Source organism: Cottoperca gobio, chromosome 23 (genome assembly GCF_900634415.1).
Source record: "Cottoperca gobio chromosome 23, fCotGob3.1, whole genome shotgun sequence".
In the NCBI taxonomy this organism is placed as follows: Eukaryota; Metazoa; Chordata; class Actinopteri; order Perciformes; family Bovichtidae; genus Cottoperca; species Cottoperca gobio.
Genome location: NC_041377.1, coordinates 12,238,458 through 12,258,522, shown reverse-complemented (window position 1 = coordinate 12,258,522; position 20,065 = coordinate 12,238,458). Strand labels below are relative to the sequence as shown.

At 40.6% G+C, this 20,065-nt stretch overlaps 1 protein-coding gene across 1 annotated transcript in view; it reads right to left on the bottom strand.

The window, feature by feature from the left end:
• Positions 1-1,342: 1,342 nt before the first annotated feature.
• Positions 1,343-20,065, bottom strand: part of ahcyl2b (adenosylhomocysteinase like 2b) — a 44,554-nt gene continuing 25,831 nt past the window's right edge. The window contains exons 2-17 of the mRNA XM_029462040.1: positions 16,850-16,958; positions 12,276-12,419; positions 11,667-11,767; positions 11,461-11,563; positions 11,250-11,344; positions 10,989-11,095; positions 9,581-9,697; positions 9,379-9,442; positions 8,428-8,516; positions 8,271-8,341; positions 7,474-7,568; positions 6,983-7,081; positions 5,715-5,783; positions 5,490-5,568; positions 4,724-4,844; positions 1,343-4,209 (exon numbers count right to left, since the gene is read on the bottom strand). Coding sequence (XP_029317900.1) covers positions 4,203-4,209; positions 4,724-4,844; positions 5,490-5,568; positions 5,715-5,783; positions 6,983-7,081; positions 7,474-7,568; positions 8,271-8,341; positions 8,428-8,516; positions 9,379-9,442; positions 9,581-9,697; positions 10,989-11,095; positions 11,250-11,344; positions 11,461-11,563; positions 11,667-11,767; positions 12,276-12,419; positions 16,850-16,958 — 1,470 coding nt within the window. The 3' untranslated portion in view covers positions 1,343-4,202. The remainder of the gene's footprint in view (positions 4,210-4,723; positions 4,845-5,489; positions 5,569-5,714; positions 5,784-6,982; positions 7,082-7,473; positions 7,569-8,270; positions 8,342-8,427; positions 8,517-9,378; positions 9,443-9,580; positions 9,698-10,988; positions 11,096-11,249; positions 11,345-11,460; positions 11,564-11,666; positions 11,768-12,275; positions 12,420-16,849; positions 16,959-20,065) is intronic.

Below are 20,065 nucleotides of genomic sequence, written 5' to 3'. Positions count from 1 at the left end.
ACGACTCCGCCAGTTTAAATGTTAGATGGAGGTGCCCCCCCTGCAGCCACTCCAACCTCCTGTCACCTTCCCTTCAGAGGAGCAAGTGAATTATTGATATGTGGAGGTGGGGGTTAGTGTGTAGGTGGCAAACAGTCCTACCTACCAACACACACAAAGCCCCGACTGTGAAAAACCACTTAAGATGACATGATTGGATCGTACAGTTGAATGTAAGCATGAGGGGGGGGGGGGTCAAGTTCATGATTAAATAATTATTCACTGCTGGTTTAATCAGATTTTTTTCTATACAAGTAACCATTTTGTTAAAAATTGTGTTTCTGTGGTTGATAGAGAAAACACCGTTTTTCAAAAAAGATAAAGGGATTTGGAAGAATACCATTTTCTTACATGAAAAAGGAAACATTTATTTTTTACTTTTAAAGGACTCCTTTAAGGACTCTTTCAAACTGACTCCTGATTCACAAAAGACTTAATTTTCAGTCTCAGAAGTACTTGACATGAGGACATTGATCTTGTTTCAAACGTATGTTCTACTGAAACCTGTGATGCACAGGAACTCTTCAAAATAAAAGAATTAAAATGTTCTTAGAAAAAATTAAAATTATACAAATAAGCTTGCACACCATCAGGCTCCAATGTCCACTTATTTTCTATTTATTTATTTATGAAATCTGGTATTTATATACTTTGGTAGTATCCAACAGTACACCTGAAGAAAATCACAGGAACATGATTAAATAAATAAAAAACATGTAGCCAAAACCCAAACATTTTGTCAATTTGACATCAAATGTCTTCCGTATTTTTATTTTTACACACATTGGTGTGATATTCAACTTGACTTTGTACTTCATTTTGCTCCTTGCAGTTACTGAGATACAGTGCAGACATTTTCTTACACTACATGTAGTCTTTAGGCACATGGGCTTTACTGTCTTTTCCTAAAATACAATGAAATATATAGAAACCAGTAGTCCCATGTGCCCAAAGACTAAACTTCAGCCAAACTGTTTGACCGATTTTGAACATTTTGAAGGAAATAAAAGAAATTCAGTTGCGGGACACAAATTGGATAATTTTGTGCTGCCGATTTGTGAGTCAAGAATAAATAAAAGGATCCCAGCCAGCTGTTGGTGCCAGAGATGTCCCTGTCTGTCCGCTGCTGGCTCAGATGAGATCAGTGCTCCGACAGACTGCAGCAGCTGCACACATGGGCTCCCCTTCCCCCTTCCCCCTGCACACAAACACAACTACTGAGAATGAGACTGCAACAACACACAAACAAATAAGTGGGTGACCACGTGTTGAAAAGGACTCAAATCAGATGCTCACAAAGTGGTTACAATTTGTTTTTTACATCTTTATTCAGTAAGATTACAGAATGTTTTAAATTATTGCTCATCATCTACCATTATCACTTGCAATATTAAAACAGTTTTTTTCTTGATGCGACAACTTAAAAACATGTTTGAGAATTTTGCCAGTTTGCACTGTATGAGGATTTACAACAATAAATACAGGAGTGGATTCTTCTTTTACCTTCCTATACTTTTAAAGGTTGCATATCTGTATATAGTTTACACATACAGATACGATGCTGGTGTCTTCCCCTGCCCACCCGTCTGACAAAACAAATGGTTTCTTCCCCTAACGCACAGGCTAAGATCCTGAGGCAGCTGATAACGAAAAGGAACCATGGCCAACAATAAAGGAAGTGTACAAACACAGAAAGACATTTAGACACATCATTATGGTCACCTCAGCTTTCTCTCAACACAACAGGTTCAAGAGCACAGGTCGCACTAATAGTACATGGGATTCTCAACAGCACAAGGAGACAGAAATGCACAAACATTGTCAGGGAACAAATGGACACTGAAGTTGTGCTGTGACACAGTGTAGGATCTTGTCATTACAAGGTAGCATACGGGCATACGCTAGGTTTATTTTAAAGGTCACCTTTAAAATGTTAATTTCTTTAGACTTTTAATTGGCTTTTACCAAATTTATAAGGAATAGTTTGACATTTTGGGAAATGTTATTTACTTTCTTGTCGTGATGTAAATAAGAAAAAGGTCGGTCCCACTCGCTGGTTAGCTTAGCTGGAAGACTGGAAACATGGGGAAACTGTCAGCCTGGCTCGGTCCAATGGTAACAAACTCATCCATCAGCACCTTTAAAGCTCATTGATTAACATGTCTTGTTTCATTTTTACATAACAGACTTTTACCTTCATGCTAACATAAGCTAACTGGCTGCTGCCTCCAGCAAAAATATTTATACGAGCGTTCTACATTTTCACAACTCTGCATTGAATAAAATAAGGATTTTTACAAAATGCCAAAATATTCCTTGAAAAGATTTGTTCTTTAATATTATGCAACGATATTACTCATGTCACACAACAACAGAATTGCATTAATTTTGCATATTTGTATTTTGAATGAGCAAAGCTGGTAAATAAAAAGGCTTTTTGTGCCTTTTCCTCCTGTTCAAATTCTCAGACCTGGATAATGAGGAACTGTATGCGTGTGTTTAAGCATTTGATCCCTCTCTGTGAGAGTCGAGCTGGCAGCGTGTCCCAGCAGGTCAGCAGACAATCTGATTGGTTCAGGTGCAGAGCCAGTATAGCAGCGGGCGAGGTGCACTTGGCTGTCAGTTGAAATGACTGTCAGGTCAGCTGGGGAGGATCTAAGCCTTTCAGGTGGAGAAGAAAAAACTAAAATATTTCAGGGATAGCGAGCCAAGTGTTGAGATTAAAAAGAAAAGGGGGGGGAATATTACCTTTACAGGCAAATGCACAAGGATTTGCAGAGAATGTAAATGTGCTTCTTGGATGTAAAGAAAATACATTCAGATCCCATGTTTTACTTTTTAAGATGAACTTTATCTGCGAGTACCAAAGAGTTGTGGTGTGCATGGTAAACACAGTAAATCTTAAAAACACCGTACTTTTCAAAGAGGACCTTATTGAAGATATCTGTTGAAGTACCGGCCAGGCAACGACTTGCTGCTCATTTGGTAAATATTTTCTGTCACAGTATTCAAAGTGAGTGCTTAAGTACATTTATTACACTTATCATCAGAACACTTAATTGCTTATCTTTATGACATGTTGATTTCTTTCCAAAAGTAATGATATTAGATGGCGCAGGAGAGAAAAAGATAGAAAAATCTTAATTTTCAATATAAATATCTAAATATACAGTATGTAATGATCAGACAACCTGCCATGCTTCTGATACAGTGTAGTCTTTCTTGGTAAAGCAAAAGACAAAATGAAAAGGTTAGCTCTCATAAGCTTAAAGACTTCCCATTACTTTAACACTGGCGCCATGTGAGCAGCTGGAAGCCGAGAAAGAAGCAGCCAATGAGATGTTTTCACTGTGGCTTTGAGTGACAGGTGGGAAGACCCAGTCACCATCCAGTCAAGAAAGTTATGACAAACTACAGGCTGATCCGAAGGGACAGAACGCATAAAAAGTGTTTAAAAACAGACAGCGGTGAATCTCAATGAAACGATCAAATAAAAGACATGATATGATTGGACCCTGAGATCCCGCCTAACCCCCGCCCACTCGGTCTAAACACCGCCCTCGCAATATTACGCGAGAAAAACAAAAACATAATCACAGGTAGAAAACAAAAAGAGGACAGAAAAAAGTATCCGTCACTAAATCTTCAACGGTCATCTTCATTCACACAGATTTTTGTTTTTTTTTATGTCACGTTTTTTTATATATAGTATATATCTTTTTAGCATCAATAATTTCTTTAATAGTTAAACAATAAAAGATCTGGCAATGGGAAGGGGGGAGGGTGGAGGATTTACATACAACTCGACACACAAATGAGCGTCTAAAGAGAAAGAGATATTGGTGGTGAAAGGGAAGTAAAACATCGTCCAGAAGAAGATGTCGCGGAGCTAGCTAATGGCGAATGGCAGGAGCAGCTCCAAAGATTTAGAGTTAATATTATCATTATTGTTGTCGAGCATAAATAAATAAAACGGCTGCAATAAGAGCAGGGAAAGCCACGCCCCTCCCCCTCAGTAAGAGCTCCTCCCCTACCCCTCAAATATAAAGCAGGTATGTTGACTGTTCTGTCCGTCCTTCCATTCTCCTCCTCCTCCTTTCCCACTATGAGTCTGTGTCAATGATGGAGTATTTGTATTTCTTCAGTCCAACCCAGACACTGGTTTAATACCTTAGGAAGAGAAAGCACAAAAGTTAGGATGATAGTAAATATAGAATGTGTTGCTACAACCCAACAACAAATCACAACCCTAAACATGTATCAATCTTACAGTTTTGTCCAGGATTATCTCTTGAAACTATGGTGGCCTGTTAGGGCCATTGTATGTAAAAATAAATAAATACAATTAAAGATTAAAAGAACAAAACTCACAATTTATGAGAAATCTTCTTTTAATATTCTGAGATTATTAAATCATTAATCAAATCGTTTGACAAATATATATTATCGTCTTGTAAATATGTGACTTTAATCTCACTGAATTTCTGGAGGGGTTTTTCTCACGCAAAATTCTGACTATTAAAAATTAATTTAAATTTGTATCTCATCAATTTACTACGTTAATCTGGGAAAATAACCCCACTCCCCCGGCTCTTTTTTTTAAACCAGCAACCCTGATACGCCATTGTATGAACCTCCATCAGGCCTGTTAAAATAAGAATGGCATGGTGAAGTCTTTCCATACCTATAGTAGTTTGGCTTAAAGGGACCGTTCTTGTTCAAACCCAGATACTTGGCCTGCTCGTCACTCAGCTCTGTAAGGTGTGCGTCAAATGTAGGGAGATGTAGGCTGGCCACATACTCATCTGGAGGGAATGAGAGAGGAGGAACATGTTAACATTCATCAGGCGCTGGGGTGGATTAATCCTTCCAATGAAAAAAGGCAGAGGGAGGCTACAGGGTTTACCATCTCTTTTTCCTCTGCACTGTCTTCTATCTTCCTCCTCACCTGCTTCCTTCTCCTCATCCTCCCTCGTATCTGTACTTCCTTTCTTTCCTCTTCTCAGCCCTTTCTTTCATCGCATCAGTGAGTGCTGTGGTGGCAGCAGCAGTCACTGACAGGGTGACCTACATTTGTCTCCCTGTTTTTATTTACTATGCATGTGCTCTGCTCTAACTCACCGAAGGAACGCTAAGAGATCGGACGGGCAGCACTGCAGACACGCAGGCGCACACGCGCACACACACACACACAGTCATTCCACTGTGAATGATAAGCTATCCAGGGAGAGGACTCTGGACGGAACAGATGAGACTGACTGTCATCTAAAGAGATAAATGCAATTTGCCTGCAGGCTCTCTGCTGGGGCAAAAACAAACTCTGTAATTACTTCCTGCTTGGTGGCTACTTAAGTACCAAACAAGGTTATGTTGGACCTCTATGGCCTGACATCTTGCATTCAGTAGTCTTTGTGCATTGCCTTAACAAACAAACTGACAAAAAGTCTTACCCATCTTCTTGGGCAGCAGGTAAACATCCTGTTTGTAGCGTCCCTCTGGGGCATTGTACAGCTCTATCAGAGCCAGCGCCTGGGCAGACACACACAAGTGTTACTCACACACACACACACACACTCACACACACAACTTCTTGCGTCAACATCTTCAAAGTGAGCACGATGCACAAAATCATGTACAACAATGCAAATGAGACAGATATTGATCCAGCGTGTTACCTGGGTGGTGGCGGTGATGGAGAGCACAAAGGTGGGCACAGTGGAGCAGCTGAGGTTCAGCAGACGACCCTGGAGAGGAAGAAGCAACACAAGAGACAAACAAAGTGTCAGTCTGGGTGAGAAATCTATTTCCGGTCCCGTACAAATATTTTCAAGCCCCTTGCTTTTAGACATTTTATCTGCAACCGTTTGTTTTCTCTCATATATCTTCTGACAGTTACTGCTGTGCAACTTATAGTCAGATAGATATTATGTTTTGCCCAAAATAGTAAACTGGAGCTGCTGTCTGAGATGCTGCATTGCAGCGAGAGGATATTTGAGATGTTGCAGAAAATGAGGTATTAGTATGTAAAACTGAAACACTGCAGCTAAGAGGAAGGGGAACAGAGAAATGTTGTAAGGTCAAAACAGAATCAAAACTGTTAAAAGGTTATAATGTCCAGTGCACACTAAAAATCACATGATGCATCGAAACTCAAACCTTTACGGAAGAGCATTGGGACAGGCATAAGGGGAATATGTATAGATGTTGGATTTATTCTCAGAAGTTTGACGTTATTCTCTAAATGGTATTTGAACTTTATTCTCAGAATGCAAAAATATCTAATCTAATCTAATCCCATGGCCCATGTGTGTTTTCAAATGTGGAAGAAGCTTTTGTTTCTGTGTGTTATTGTGCTATTCTGAGCCCTCAGTGCTGTTCAAAGAGCCTCCACAGAGATGGTCTTCTTTTTAGTCTCTCTCCTTCTCTCTCTCTCTGGTTTAGCAATGGAGCCAAGCACAGATCATGAATTTGTATAAATAAATGTATGAATGTATAGTATTACTTTGTAAAACAAAGTTACGAAACAAAGAAGAATGAAAAAGCTTTTCTTTTGAAACTCAAAAGAAAACCAGCCATCATAAATTCTCTTTGTTTCAGAGATATTGATTGATGTTGTTAAGATGATGCATCACTTCTGTAAATAAATGACATTATTTGGAACAAGATGTGCTGGCAGGTCATCTGTCACGCCCTGACAGACTGCTTTCATTCTGTCACGGCTTGTAACACACACAAGCAGGGTTGTATGTGCGTATTGTGTCCGCATGATCTATAACTTAATTTGTTGACGAAATGTAATAAATAGCCTCAACATCTAACTAAATTTTAAATTCTTCTACTCATGTGTTCTTTTAAAATCCTGAGTCAGTGTGTGTGTGTGTGTGTGTGTGTGTGTGTGTGTGTGTGTGTGTGTGTGTGTGTGTGTGTGTGTGTGTGTGTGTACCTCAGCCAGCAGCACTATCCTCTTGCCATCGGGCCAGATGACGTGGTCCACCTGAGAGCGCACCCTCTCCCAGGTCAGTTCAGGAGTCCGCAGGCTCGCCTACAGGAGGAGCACAACTTCATGAGTTCATTTGTTTTTGGTGCCATTTCTTCCTCGTCTTCTTCTTTCAGTTGGGCTGAGCTGTCACAGATCTATCATCATCATCTCAGGCCAGAAGATGCTTCTGTGCACTTGGACTGTTCCAGGAATTAATTACTTTAAGAAGTGAGTGACAACTTCCTCTAGTGTCCGAACTACTTCCTTAATTGCCGTTTTCTTGAAAATAAAAACATACATTTCTCTTCTGTCTCAGTCTTTTATAGAATACAATGAAATCACAATGACCCTCATCTTTGTGCTCTATATTATTGGTTGCCTGTGAATTTATTGTACAATCTTGGTTTGCATTTAATTTTGGTTCCTTCTCAAGTGATTACAAGCTGGTAACTGACCACATCGATCTCAGTGTTGGAGTGTCCCATGTTGCAGACAATGCAGCCGTTCTTCATGCGGTCCAGATACTCTCTCACCACCACGTTCTTATTACCTGATGGAGGGGGGGAGGAGGCGACGAGGACAGATGCATAAAGAGGTTAAAATGGCAAGAAAGCAAAAATGAGTCTAGTGTACATGAAGTTTTTTCAAAAACACAATATAAGAAATCTATATCCACTTCTGTAGAACTAGGTTTTATTTACTTTTGTTTCATCATTTATCGTTAAGTCTGAAAATGTTATACGGAGTAACCTATGCATTAGGTTAAGTTACATTTTTAGAAACATGCTGAAGGATGTGAATAAATTCACAGTGGCATTATTAATTCACTAGGAATCCAACAAACCTAATTGGAGCTACCAGTATCTTATTAGAGCAAGTGCTTGTTCCGTTTGAATTATTTTACAGCACTTTGTAACTTAATTGGGAACATCTTACATGAATGCAATGAGCCTTCTTCTACCTTATTATCTTTTCTGTTCAATTGCAGTCACCCTTTAGGAGTGCCCCACTGCTGCAGGCCTGCCAGCAACATTAGGTAACAACGCAGAGAGACGAGTAATACTCTGCTCCAATTAAGTGTTCAGGACAACTCCCTGGCTGCTGAGCTGAGAACTTCATTAGTGACCGTTAGACACTGATGACAAAGACTGAATATCTGCCCAGTCATCCTGAACGAACACAGAATGGTATGTTCCTTGTACATTTTCAACTCAGATGTTTAGAGAGAAATACAGGGAGCGGCTGAACCAACCTGTGCAGGTGATGACGATGTCCACTTGTCTGATGACCTCATTCAGTTTCACCAGCCTGAAGCCGTCCATGCTGTGATTGGGAGTGAGACAATAAAGAGTGTAAGACTAATGCGTCCCGGCAGTGAGCCATAAGAAGCGCAACAAGCGGAGTATTACCAGGCCTGCAAGGCACAGATGGGGTCGATCTCCGTGACGTACACGATGGAGCCCATTGCTTTGAGGGCAGCACAGCAGCCTTTACCCACCTGGGAACAAAAAGACACGGGATGTTATCATACAGGACCAAAGTAGGTTTCAACCAACATGTGTATTTTTGTTTTAATATTTGTTGATGTGGTATGTCGAAGCCCAAAAACATTTATCCAAATTAAAAGTATATATATATATATATATATATATATATATATATTATATATAATATATATATATATATATATAGATATATATAGATATATATAATATATATATATATATATATATATATATATATATATATATATATATATATATATATATATATATATATATATATATATATATATATATATATATATATATATATATATATATATATATATATATTTTATCTTGCTATAAAAACACAATTTATTTAATTTGAAAATAAATAAATAATATAGGTACGCCTGGGTGGGAATCACTGCTTTAGAGAATACTTGCCATAACAAATCTACTGCAAGTGGTTTAAGTGTTTAATATGCTTATTTATTTATTTTATATATGGACCAGGAATAGGATAGCAAACCATGTGCTCTGGTAGTCTTTAATTCCGACCATTGGATCAAAACAGGATAAATGAGTTCTAACAGAAGCTGTCAGCAGCAGCTGGTCACTGCGACAGTCAGTGAGGATTTTCTACATGCACAAAGCTCTATATTAATAAAGTTGTATTCAAGACAACCTTTTAAATACTCAATTGTGTGACGACGTTTGCAAACTCCCCGTCCCTCTTGCTTTGGAAACAATCATCTTACTCGTCCTCTAACCTACGTCGAAATCTCTCCTTTTTCACAAGTGGATTTATGATGATTGATGATTTGTATTTCAGGAGACACAACATATGAGCCTGTATGATAATGTCAGCCTTACCTCTCCGTATCCACACACCACCACCTGTTTGCCTCCAAACATGACATCAGTGGTCCTCTTCAGGCTGAAGACAGAAACATAATTATTTCACTGGCAGCATAATATTTATTCAGACAGTTTGGAGCAGAGGGGCGGTGAGTCCAACACTAAATACTCAAACATCAGAATCCCTAAGAAGGTTAAACAGGAGACAGTTTCATACCCGTCTAAGATGGACTCCCTGCAGCAGTAGAGGTTGTCAAACTTCTGCTTGGTCACTGAGTCGTTGACGTTCATGGCTGGAACACACAGTTTTCCTGCCTTGGACAGCTGGTACAACCTACACACACACACACACACACACACACACACACACAAAAATAAAAAACGCATGTAAACATTCAATCATTCATTGCCTGTCTTACTGACATTATGGATGCAAGGCTGTACCAAATGTCTTTCTTTTTAACATTAAACGCTTCTGTTAAGGGTTTCGAATGAAGCCGTTGTCATACTTTATGACGTTATCACCCTAAAAAACACTAATTATACAGCTGTGTTCCTTCCTTTGTGTGATGCAAGCAGGAGAGCAAAGAGGTTTTTTAACCGCAGTGAAAATGCTGGTTTTGAAAGGCTACACGCCAACACATATGGACTGAAGCAGAATACTAACCGGTAAGATGAAAACATGTTCATTTTGGAAATTATGCATCTATCATTTAAACATTTTTTAAACGTTGCCTTTTGGACTTTACAACGCACTGGAATTATTGGAAATGTTTGGAGCACACAAGTCAGAAACAATCCTACGCAGCCACCACTGAAATATAATTCTACAAATAGTATATAATTATAATATTAGTGTAACCTAATCTTTATCTGCAACTGTGCAGAAAGACCTGGTTACACAGAAGGAATAGACAAAACTTGCACAGCCTTAAAGAAAGCCTTTTTTTCATTTTAGGAATATTGCCAAAGTCCAACCTTTTTATTACTTGCCTTTTAGACTATTGTAGTTCCCTTTTCATTGGATTACCTAAAAAGTCTATAAAGAAAACTACAGCTAGTTCAGAATGCTGTGGCCAGTCTCAACTCAAACAAGGGAAATAGATCCCTCAGCTGAAGACATTGTAGAGAATTGTAGAACACGATTAGAATTGACTTTAAAGTTATTTTATTTGTTTATAATTTAAAAGGCCTTGCTCCTCCTTGCATCAGAGATTTTCTTTAATGTCGTGTCCCAGCCAGATCACTAAAGGTCCTTCATCACTTATAATAATTGTTTTTACATTTTATTGATGACATTTTTGTTTAGCAAAATTGTACTTATTGTTTTTCTACCTGATACACTTTGGGCTGCATGTTGTTATAAAAAGGGGCTATATAAATAAATAAAGTGGAGTTGTTAATGGTGGTGACATTTCCACCACTAGATGGCGATGTTACATCAGAAACTGAGTGTGTAAGGTTATGTCTGTGTGAGTTTGTGTAACAATTGTACTCGTACATTTTCCCATTTAAAATCCAGAGAACTGGTTTTATCTGGGGCACGAATGTAATATTTATTCCATAAACATTTCTTAAGACAATAACAAAGGCGCTGAAGGATGTGTGCGTGTTGAGAGTCCCACCTGTGCACACCGGTAACACTCTCCTCTACGATGCCCTTGATCTTCTTGAACATGTTGGGGTATTTTTTATAGATCCAGTGAGTCAGGTCTCCACCGTCATCCAAGATCTGACAGACAATGGGAGAGGAAGACGAGCAGAGAGAGAAAAAAAATACAAACGTAAGGGTGAAAAAGACTTAGATTTAATTTCAAACTTGTAAAATAATTAATAAAAAAGGAAATATGCTTAAGTAAGTTTTATTTAGAATGTAGGTGTGCTACCATGTTGGGTTGCCAGCCTTCCACGTTGACACAGCGATCGATGCACCACCAGAAGTCGTCCTCCGACTCACCCTTCCATGCAAACACACTGAAACCTAGAAAGACACAGGAAGCATTTAATACATCGACAGAAGGAACATCTGAATCTGTCTAGAAGTGAAAGACAGAAGATAGGGGCAGGAGAAACACACACACACGATCCCAGTCTCACCTCCCTCTGCCAGGGCAGCTGCCACTTCATTCTGGGTGGAGTAGATGTTGCAGGCCGCCCATCTGCACTGAGCGCCCAAAGCTGACAGAGTCTCCATCAGCACCTGAGGAGAAGAGGGTCAAGTTGGACTTCTTGTTGTAGCTGCTGCTGCAGTAGAACTGCCTTATGTTTGCGTTGTGAGTGTGTGTGTTTGCATTCCTACTCACAGCAGTCTGGGCAGTGATGTGGGTGCAGCCCACCACCTTCGCACCGGCGAGGGGTTTCTCCCCCTGGGCTCGCTTCCTCAGGGCCATCAGGGCTGGCATCTCTGAAAAGACACACGAACGAACACATGTAAGTCGGTAATCAGCCGGATGGTTAAGGAATTCCCAACATTTAATCCTTCATCGCTAATCCATCGACTCATCCAGCTGAAGGAGTTACTGATGCTGAGGGGGTGTGTGTGTGTGTGTGTGTGTGTGTGTGTGTGTGTGTGTGTGTGTGTGTGGCCAGCAGGGTTCAGCTGCGTGTTCTGTGAAGTCATTAGTCATTGTACTAATTGTTATGTTTCTGCTGTGAAGCACTTTGGGCTGCAATTCTTGTATGAAAGGTGCTATACAAATGAAGCTTATTATTATTATTATTATTATTATTATTATTATTATTATTATTATTATTAGAGGATGATGTGAATAATACGTGTCTTAAGTAGTGTTCTCACTTGCAATGGCAGGGGACATATGGCCATCCAGCAGTGGGGGGGGGGGGGGGGGGCGTCTACTAACCCTCCAGTCTCCCCTTTGTCTCAAGTGAGCGGGGACAGTCGTTTGGTTTACCTTGCTCTGCAATCTCGATCTCTCTGCGTCCAAAGTCGGCCTGTTTGATGTTTTTGATGCAGAAGTCTCCGTTGCCCTTGGAGTTCTTCTGCTGTTTGTCCCGAGGAGACGTCTCATCGTCAGAGCTGTCCGTATACGACGCCGCTAAAAAAGAAACATGCACATAGACAATATTATAGTCAGTATGTCTCACACACACACACACACACACACACACACAAAAGGAGTTTGAGACGAGTAGGAGGTTTCCTATTAAAACTAAATCATTCGGATACTTTATGACAAATCTAGGCAGCGATTATCTACCTTGAACTGATTTCTGCTACCCGCAACGTTAAAACAACCTAAGCAGTAACTTATGCCTCATTTCCACTGCATGGTTTGGCTCGACTCGCCTCACTTTTGGTAGCGGTATAGAGTGGATATGTGACTTTAGCGGACTGCTGACAGAATTGTGCCCTGAAATGCATGACACCTCTCTGCTATCGGAATCAAGGAAGTGCACAGACTGCTAACACTGTTGAAGAAGATTCCTTGTACTCGAGATAAGGATACTCGCAGTTTTCTGACCTCCATGACACTCCAGCTATGGCCTGTGTTTATGCCCACTTTTGGCCGTCCAAATTGGCAATCTCGAAATGACCAGAGGAAAAACTGGAGGCTTAGTTTCTTTTTTTGTTAGTGGATCACTGCCAACGGTCATCAGAGGGATCAACAGGTTCAGCAGAACCTGCAATCTGAAAGGGATCAATAATGCGTATAACTTCAGTCTGTTCTGGGGACGCAGGCATATCGTCAGGGCGGTTAAAGTACTGATAAACCATTTTAGATTCAGTCGGCAACAACCATCTGCCAGGCCCTTTAAGATGATGACACACAGCAGCCTCAGCGCCACGAAGACAAAACATCACAGCCTCAATGTCAGCGTGTTTACAACCAGCTTATGGATCAGTCTCCTAAATCCTCCTCCCTTGACTCTCCCCTGCCTCACCCCTTTTGGGATTCACTGATAAAATGAGAAGTGGTTAATGCTGGCATTACAACGACTCGGTCACTGCCACGTCATATCTCATTATAATCTTGTTTGCCTTTGTTTTAATCCTTTTAAAAGCCTATTTCTGTGCATCTTTTTATACTGCCATGCATGCATTATATATCTCTTCTTAACGCCTTTTTTTTTAATGTAAAAGCACTCTGAATTACCCGGCAAGGAACTTTTATTTGTATGCACCTTTCAACAGAAAGGCAATTCAGAGCTTTATGGTTTCAAAGTGCAGAACAAACACAATGCGCCTTTGGTTTCCTCACTGTGAATAAAGCCTGTATTTTTCCCCATTTCTTCTGCAATTTGACTTTGTTAGACCACAGATTCATTCTGCACAGCACCGAGTTTAATCGATTATAAAGCGGGCTGCAAAACCCTCTACAAAGACTCCAGTATGTTTCCAGCATTAGAAAGTAAACACAGTAGAAATGTGTATAAACACTTGTACATGAAAAATAAGCCGTAGAGCGGTATTAGTGCACCTCTGGGAGATTAACACAGTAGTGCCCACGATACACAGCAGCATACTTAGTAATGAGATGCCTCCATGTCTGGCACCAGGACTGTGACTCACAGGTGATCCTACCATCTCATACTGAAGTCAAAGAACATGCTGTGCTGTGCCAGGAGGAGAAAGGCTTTAAAAAAAAAAAAAAAAAAAAGGGGGTAACAATCCACAAGTCTACCATTTTCTTTTGAAATCTCCCATCCGTGCTGACAGGAAGAAAGGGTGGGGGAGAGTGTCAGTGGAGGAGATCTTAGGGGTCGTCAGGGTGGATGTACTGATACTTGCAAAGGACTCAGTCTGGGACAAAGCCAAAGACAGTGTGCTGGTGAAGAAAAAGTCTGAAGAAAATGCCTAATGTATTCCACAACTGTTGCTCAATTAATTTAGCTGTTCATGACAACTGTATGGAGAGTGAATGTTTAGAAACGCATCAGTTTAAATCACCATTAAGGCTTAAAGTGATACATAAATAAACCTCCGTCTGCTCTGCTGCATCACACGGCTCGCCTTTTAAAAAGACATCAACAGAAGTAACTCAGTACCAAGTAATATAAAAAGTTCTCCAGTCATGCTATTCCTGCATTCGATCCTTTTGTACCCAGATCTGTACAAAATTACTATTTGTATGGTTTTACTCGCAGCCAATCACCACAAGCATTTGACATTTGACTACAGCAGCAGCTATGGGGAGGAGGGGTGGTGGCCTTTTACACAATTAAATGCTTCCATTCACATGATGGGTTTCGAATAAGTAAACAAAAAGGGCATCAAATGAAGAACTCTATCGGTATCTCTCTCACTTTAAGGGTAGTGATCTCGTCATTTCTTACACCCAGCCCTACCACACCCACAGACTTTCAAACTTGTACTCTATACCAAAGTGGTCTTGGGAAAAGTACTACTGGTGTGTTCAGCGTGTCCTCTCACTGTGGGAACCATCAGAGAAATAAGAGGCACTCTGGTGAGGGAATTATGGGAGAAGACAGGGAATCAGCACAGAGGGAGAAAGAAAGACAAAACACAACTTTCTGAAAATAGCCTTAATAATAGCAGCACTGACACATTTCACTCAATTTACAATCGCTGCTGTTAAAAGTTGAGATAAGAATCCAACAGCAAAGGCAAAACACGGCGCGTCAAGTCAGCGAGTAAAATAAATGCAGACTAAGTTCTCATCATTAGATCAATATCTAGGGAAAAAGATCCAGATCATACTTTAGTCATGACAGCCTCGGGCTGGAGAGGAAGGTTATAGGAGGGAGGAGAGGAGCAAATAAAAGTGAAGAGAACAAATGAAGACAGGATGTGTGTTACAGGGGGATTGGAACAAATCCAAATCTCACTTTAAAAAAGGGGGGGGACCCTACATGGAGTGAGCCAATTTTAATCTTAGAGCAACACAGTGAATGCCGAGCTGGATTTAAGAAGAAGGACATTAAATACCGGTATATAAGATTCACGCAGGTAAGACTGGGGCCGTGTGGTGAAGAAACAGCTTCTTGTACTGCTTAGAAATATACAATATATATCCTTACAAAACGGGGGCAAGAGTTTTAGGATGATGGGACAACGAACTTGAGCAATTACCTTCCTCTGTAATTTGTATACTCTATAGTTTAGGCATTAGTTTAGGCTCTTTAGGGGTTTTCCATGGACCCAGTTCGCTGCTTAAGCCAAGCCCTGATGACATGCGTTTCACAGTAGGGGATGGCAGCTGTGCCAGCAGGACCGACCACAGCCAGAGCATGACTGGCCATCTGTGTTCAGCTCACTTCTGTAGCTTCGAGAGGTTTGGTTGCCTCTATGGCGAAAAAGCGGAATGCCTTCATAATAAAGAAATGATAGAAAATGCAAGTAACTGATACCAAGTTAGCGCCGATATTCTTCAATAACAAAGATGTCTAATCAAATCAGATATGGACATTTTCGCACTATTTTGTGAGCGGATCGGTTTTAAATATTCCAGGGAGATGGAATACAAACAGTAACAGACACAGTGAGCTGAAAAGAGGGCTGCAGGTGACTGTGGTTTGTGACTCGCACACCAACACATAGAGGTGATTGAAAAACAAAACTACCATTTTTAGCCTGATTCTTCCTGGAAAAGGAAAAAAAAAAAAAAATCACAAGGTCATTTTCCGCTGGCCCTGGTTGGTGATACATGCTTACAAAAACATGTAGCGGCATGAATATGTGCCGGACCAACTCACAGGACCAAAATGTTTCATCCTTTCTCAGAAAGAGTCCCGAAAACTCACTATAACTTTTAGCACCCATCTTCTAATACTGACTGAAAGTCCATTTGTCCATCTGCCGTCCATCTGTTTGTCCATCATTATCTGCCACTAGACGCGACGCTGTCCAAGCAGGACAGATTACTTCATCCCGTTAATGACCGTGACACACAGCAGGAACTGTAAAAGCTATCGGCAATGTTCATACGCTGCTTAAGCTGCTTCAATTTAGAAGGATATTTGAAGGGTGATGACCAGAGGAGAGTGCAAAAGGTAACGAGAGAGCAGGGAAGGGCAGAAAAGGATTATTCATAAATCACTGTGCTCTCTCATCTTATTGCCGTCCTACCACTTCTCAATACTAAAGCCAGAACTTTTCTCTCGGGTTTGCCTTATGTTAGAGGAATAGTTCAACATTTTGAGAAATGTAGTACCCTTATTCATTGTCCTGTAGTCAGCGTAGCACAACTCATAGTGACAACAAGACTCCAGGAAGTCAAGAAATAGTCCAGCACTTAACCCCCTGGTAAATCCACAACTTCTGAGATTTACACAGCAGTATTTGTCCTGATTACGTCACTACAGTGCCCACTTTCCCTTGGAGCAACATTATTTGACTTTCACCGAAAAGTACAAATCAGGCAAAAGGAAACAGACTTCCAGATGAAACACTTTCTTTATCTTTGGTGTCATAAAAAACGTAATGGAAACATGTCATATCCATTGGCAGCGTGTCTGATAAGTAGGGGGCTATTGAGATTGAGCAATAGGAAGAGAGAGTTTTTACCTGAGCTGTAGCTGTCTGTGGAGGACTGGGAAATGGAGCGGGACAGGGAGCGCCGGCCGATCTTTGAGGGACGCTTGTTGAACTCTTGTTTCTGGTCTGCAAACTGGATCTGCGGGTGGACAGAGAGTAGAAGGGGACAGAGATCAGAGCTCGATACAGATTTTACAGCTTCATTAATGTAGATCAGGTGTGTCAAGGGCCATACTGGGACATGAAAATCTCATCAAGGGCCAGACATATATAGTGTATTGTAATGCTTTTATTTAAAATCAAAAGAAAATAGAATATAACATTTAAAAAGAAAAAGATTATTGAGCATGGAGTTTCTAAAACAGCCTAGACTTCTGACATGCAATCATATTCACATAAAACACTCAAAATTACAACTAAACTTTGCAGTCAAGCAAACCTGTGAACCCATTTCACAGACCATAATATGACGCATCAATGTTGGCTAAATAAGTGCTCGGGCAAAAATGTTTTAAGAACCGAAATTGATATAAGGGCCAGATCAACATTAGCAAGGGGCCGGATTTGGCCCGCAGGCCTCGAGTTAGACACATGTGACGCAGATCATATGAACAACTTTCTAAGTGGGAACATAAGATGCATCTCTTACTTCTTGGAAATGATCACCAGGCTACGTACACATGCAGTTATTTTATAAGCACACACTGTTGTAATGTTAAGTAGGGTTGCGAGGGCACTTCAGAGACATTTAAAGCCAAGTTGGACATTTTATAATGACAAGTCATGTTGGGTTAACGCAAGGACAGCAGAGATAATAAGGAGCTGATAATAAAAAGAAAAGACAGAACGTGTTCACTGCCGTCTGCAAGGAAGGAGACCAGCTTTGAGTTCACTCTGACTTTAAAAGATAATGGAGACAATGGGGCCATTATCAACCCTACAACAAGGCCACACAGCTGACACAAGGTACAACAGTTCACTCTGGGGCTGTGAGATAGGTGGGAGGTGTTTGGCCATTAACTGTAGCCAGGCCACAAACTGACCATGATTCTATCTCTGTGACTTATTCCAACCATAAAACAAGAACATAAAATGCTAATGGCGGTGTGTGTAGTGAAGTGAAGCATGAGAAATAAATGTTTCTCTGACTAAGAAAAGTTTTTGAATGACAAATTTGCCAAAGTCACTCAGTCCTGTGGCGGAGGTGGTGAGAATCTATAAAGATTTGATAAAAACAGTCAGAATGAGTCATTCCTCATTCATTTTCCTCTCCATCATTCTCCTTGTTGAAAAGGTCGTCCTTAAGTACAAAACAAGTAAATGTTTTCAGGTTACATCATGTCTGTTGTAAACCTTGTACTTTCCTCTTAGTATGTTTCTGTGGATGCACATCAGTTACCAGGAAGCTCTGAGTAGCTCTGTGTGTGTGTGTGTGTGTGTGTGTGTGTGTGTGTGTGTGTGTGTGTGTGTGTGTGTGTGCGCGTGTGTCCGTCTCTGTCTGTGCGTGTGTGTGTCTCTGTGTGCGTGTGTGTGTCTCTGTCTGTGCGTGTCTCTGTCTGTGCGTGTCTCTGTCTGTGCGTGTCTCTGTCTGTGCGTGTCTCTGTCTGTGTGCGTCTGTGTGTGTCTGTCTGTGTGTGTGTGTCTCTGTGTGTGTGTGTGTGTGTGTGTGTGTGTGTGTGTCTCTGTCTGTCTCTGTGTGTCTCTGTGTGTGTCTGTCTGTCTGTGTGTGTGTGTGTGTGTGTGTGTCTCTGTGTGTGTCTGTCTGTCTGTCTCTGTGTGTGTCTGTCTGTCTCTGTGTGTGTCTGTCTGTGTGCGTACACATTCACAGTGGTGGAGAAAGTATGCAAGTATAATCCGGATACTCAATGCTAAAAGTGGCCCCTTTGACTGTTCTAATACTATATATTATATAATCAGAATAATATTACTCATGCACTAATGTAAAAGTAGGATGTTAATGCTGTGGTTGTAGTAGAAATAATGATTTAACTTATGGATTAATCTGCTGATCCATTAAATCGATTGTTTGGTTTGTAAAAATTCTGAAAATAGTGAAAAAAGGCTTCAGATTTTTAGAGCGACAAGTGCCACATTCACAATGTTTGTTTTGCCCAACCAAATATACAAAATGATTAAAAAGATATACATTTCAAGTAACTGCTATCAAAAAAGTCAATCAGGCAGCGTAATCGGTTCAGCTGGATAATTTAATTTATAACAAAACATGTTTCATAAGCTCTTTGTATGTTTTGTGAGCAAATATCTTAATTTGTAAAGCAACCGGTCACTAAAGCTGTCAAATAATTGTAGAGAAGTAAAGAGTGCAGTATTGTAGAAGCACAAGCAAGTAATTCAGAATTGAGCTTTTTCTCTCGGTTCAGTGACCTCCTAGCGATTTCTTAAGTAGCCCCCTGGCTATAATGCAGACTGGAGCATCAAAACATTTCCAAAACAGGCATGGAGATGAAACATCCAACAACCAGATCACATAGAGATAAGACAGGAAACTATTTCCTGATACTGAAATTGTTAGAAATCCAATGCAAACAAATGTACTACTTGCTTACTTTCACTTGCAATAGCAGGAAACTGTTGGCTATTGAGATTTCCAGCTTCATCCAGAAACTGATGTCTGGGCATCATGTTACCACAACCCATTGTAAAGCCAGACAAGACCATCCTCTCCTTCCTTCTTACCTTTTTCACACAGGGCTGACTGCTTTCCCCATCCTTTTTCTTCTTCAGCATTGTTACATATGTTTGGGTGATGGTGTGTGTGTCTAGTTCAAGGCCTTGTGCATTGAGGGGGGGGGACGACGACACCTCGTCTTCAAGGTCTGATCATTTCATAGGCTACCTCTTCCCCCCTGCTGCCTCTTTTTAGCCTCCGCGTTCCTGCAATCCAGCCCAAACTGGTCCAACCACGTGCCAGCAAACACAATGCAATGAATTGTTTCCCCTTCCTTTCCCCCTCCCTCTCTCCTACCTCTGTATTCCTGTTAAATTGTCGATTGTTTAGGAGATTGGGATCCCTGAAAACCAAAGCTCCACTTTGCCTCCGATGACCCCAAGACGGTTATGATGCGTTATATCAGGACTGATTGAGGATTGGAAAACTTAATCTATTGCTCAAAATCTAAAGGTGGGATTATTAAAATGTATCCCAAAATTGGAGCATAAAAACCCAAACCTGTTATCTAAACCACTTCCTACCCAAAAGCTTCCTGAGTCTTTGCCAATGATACA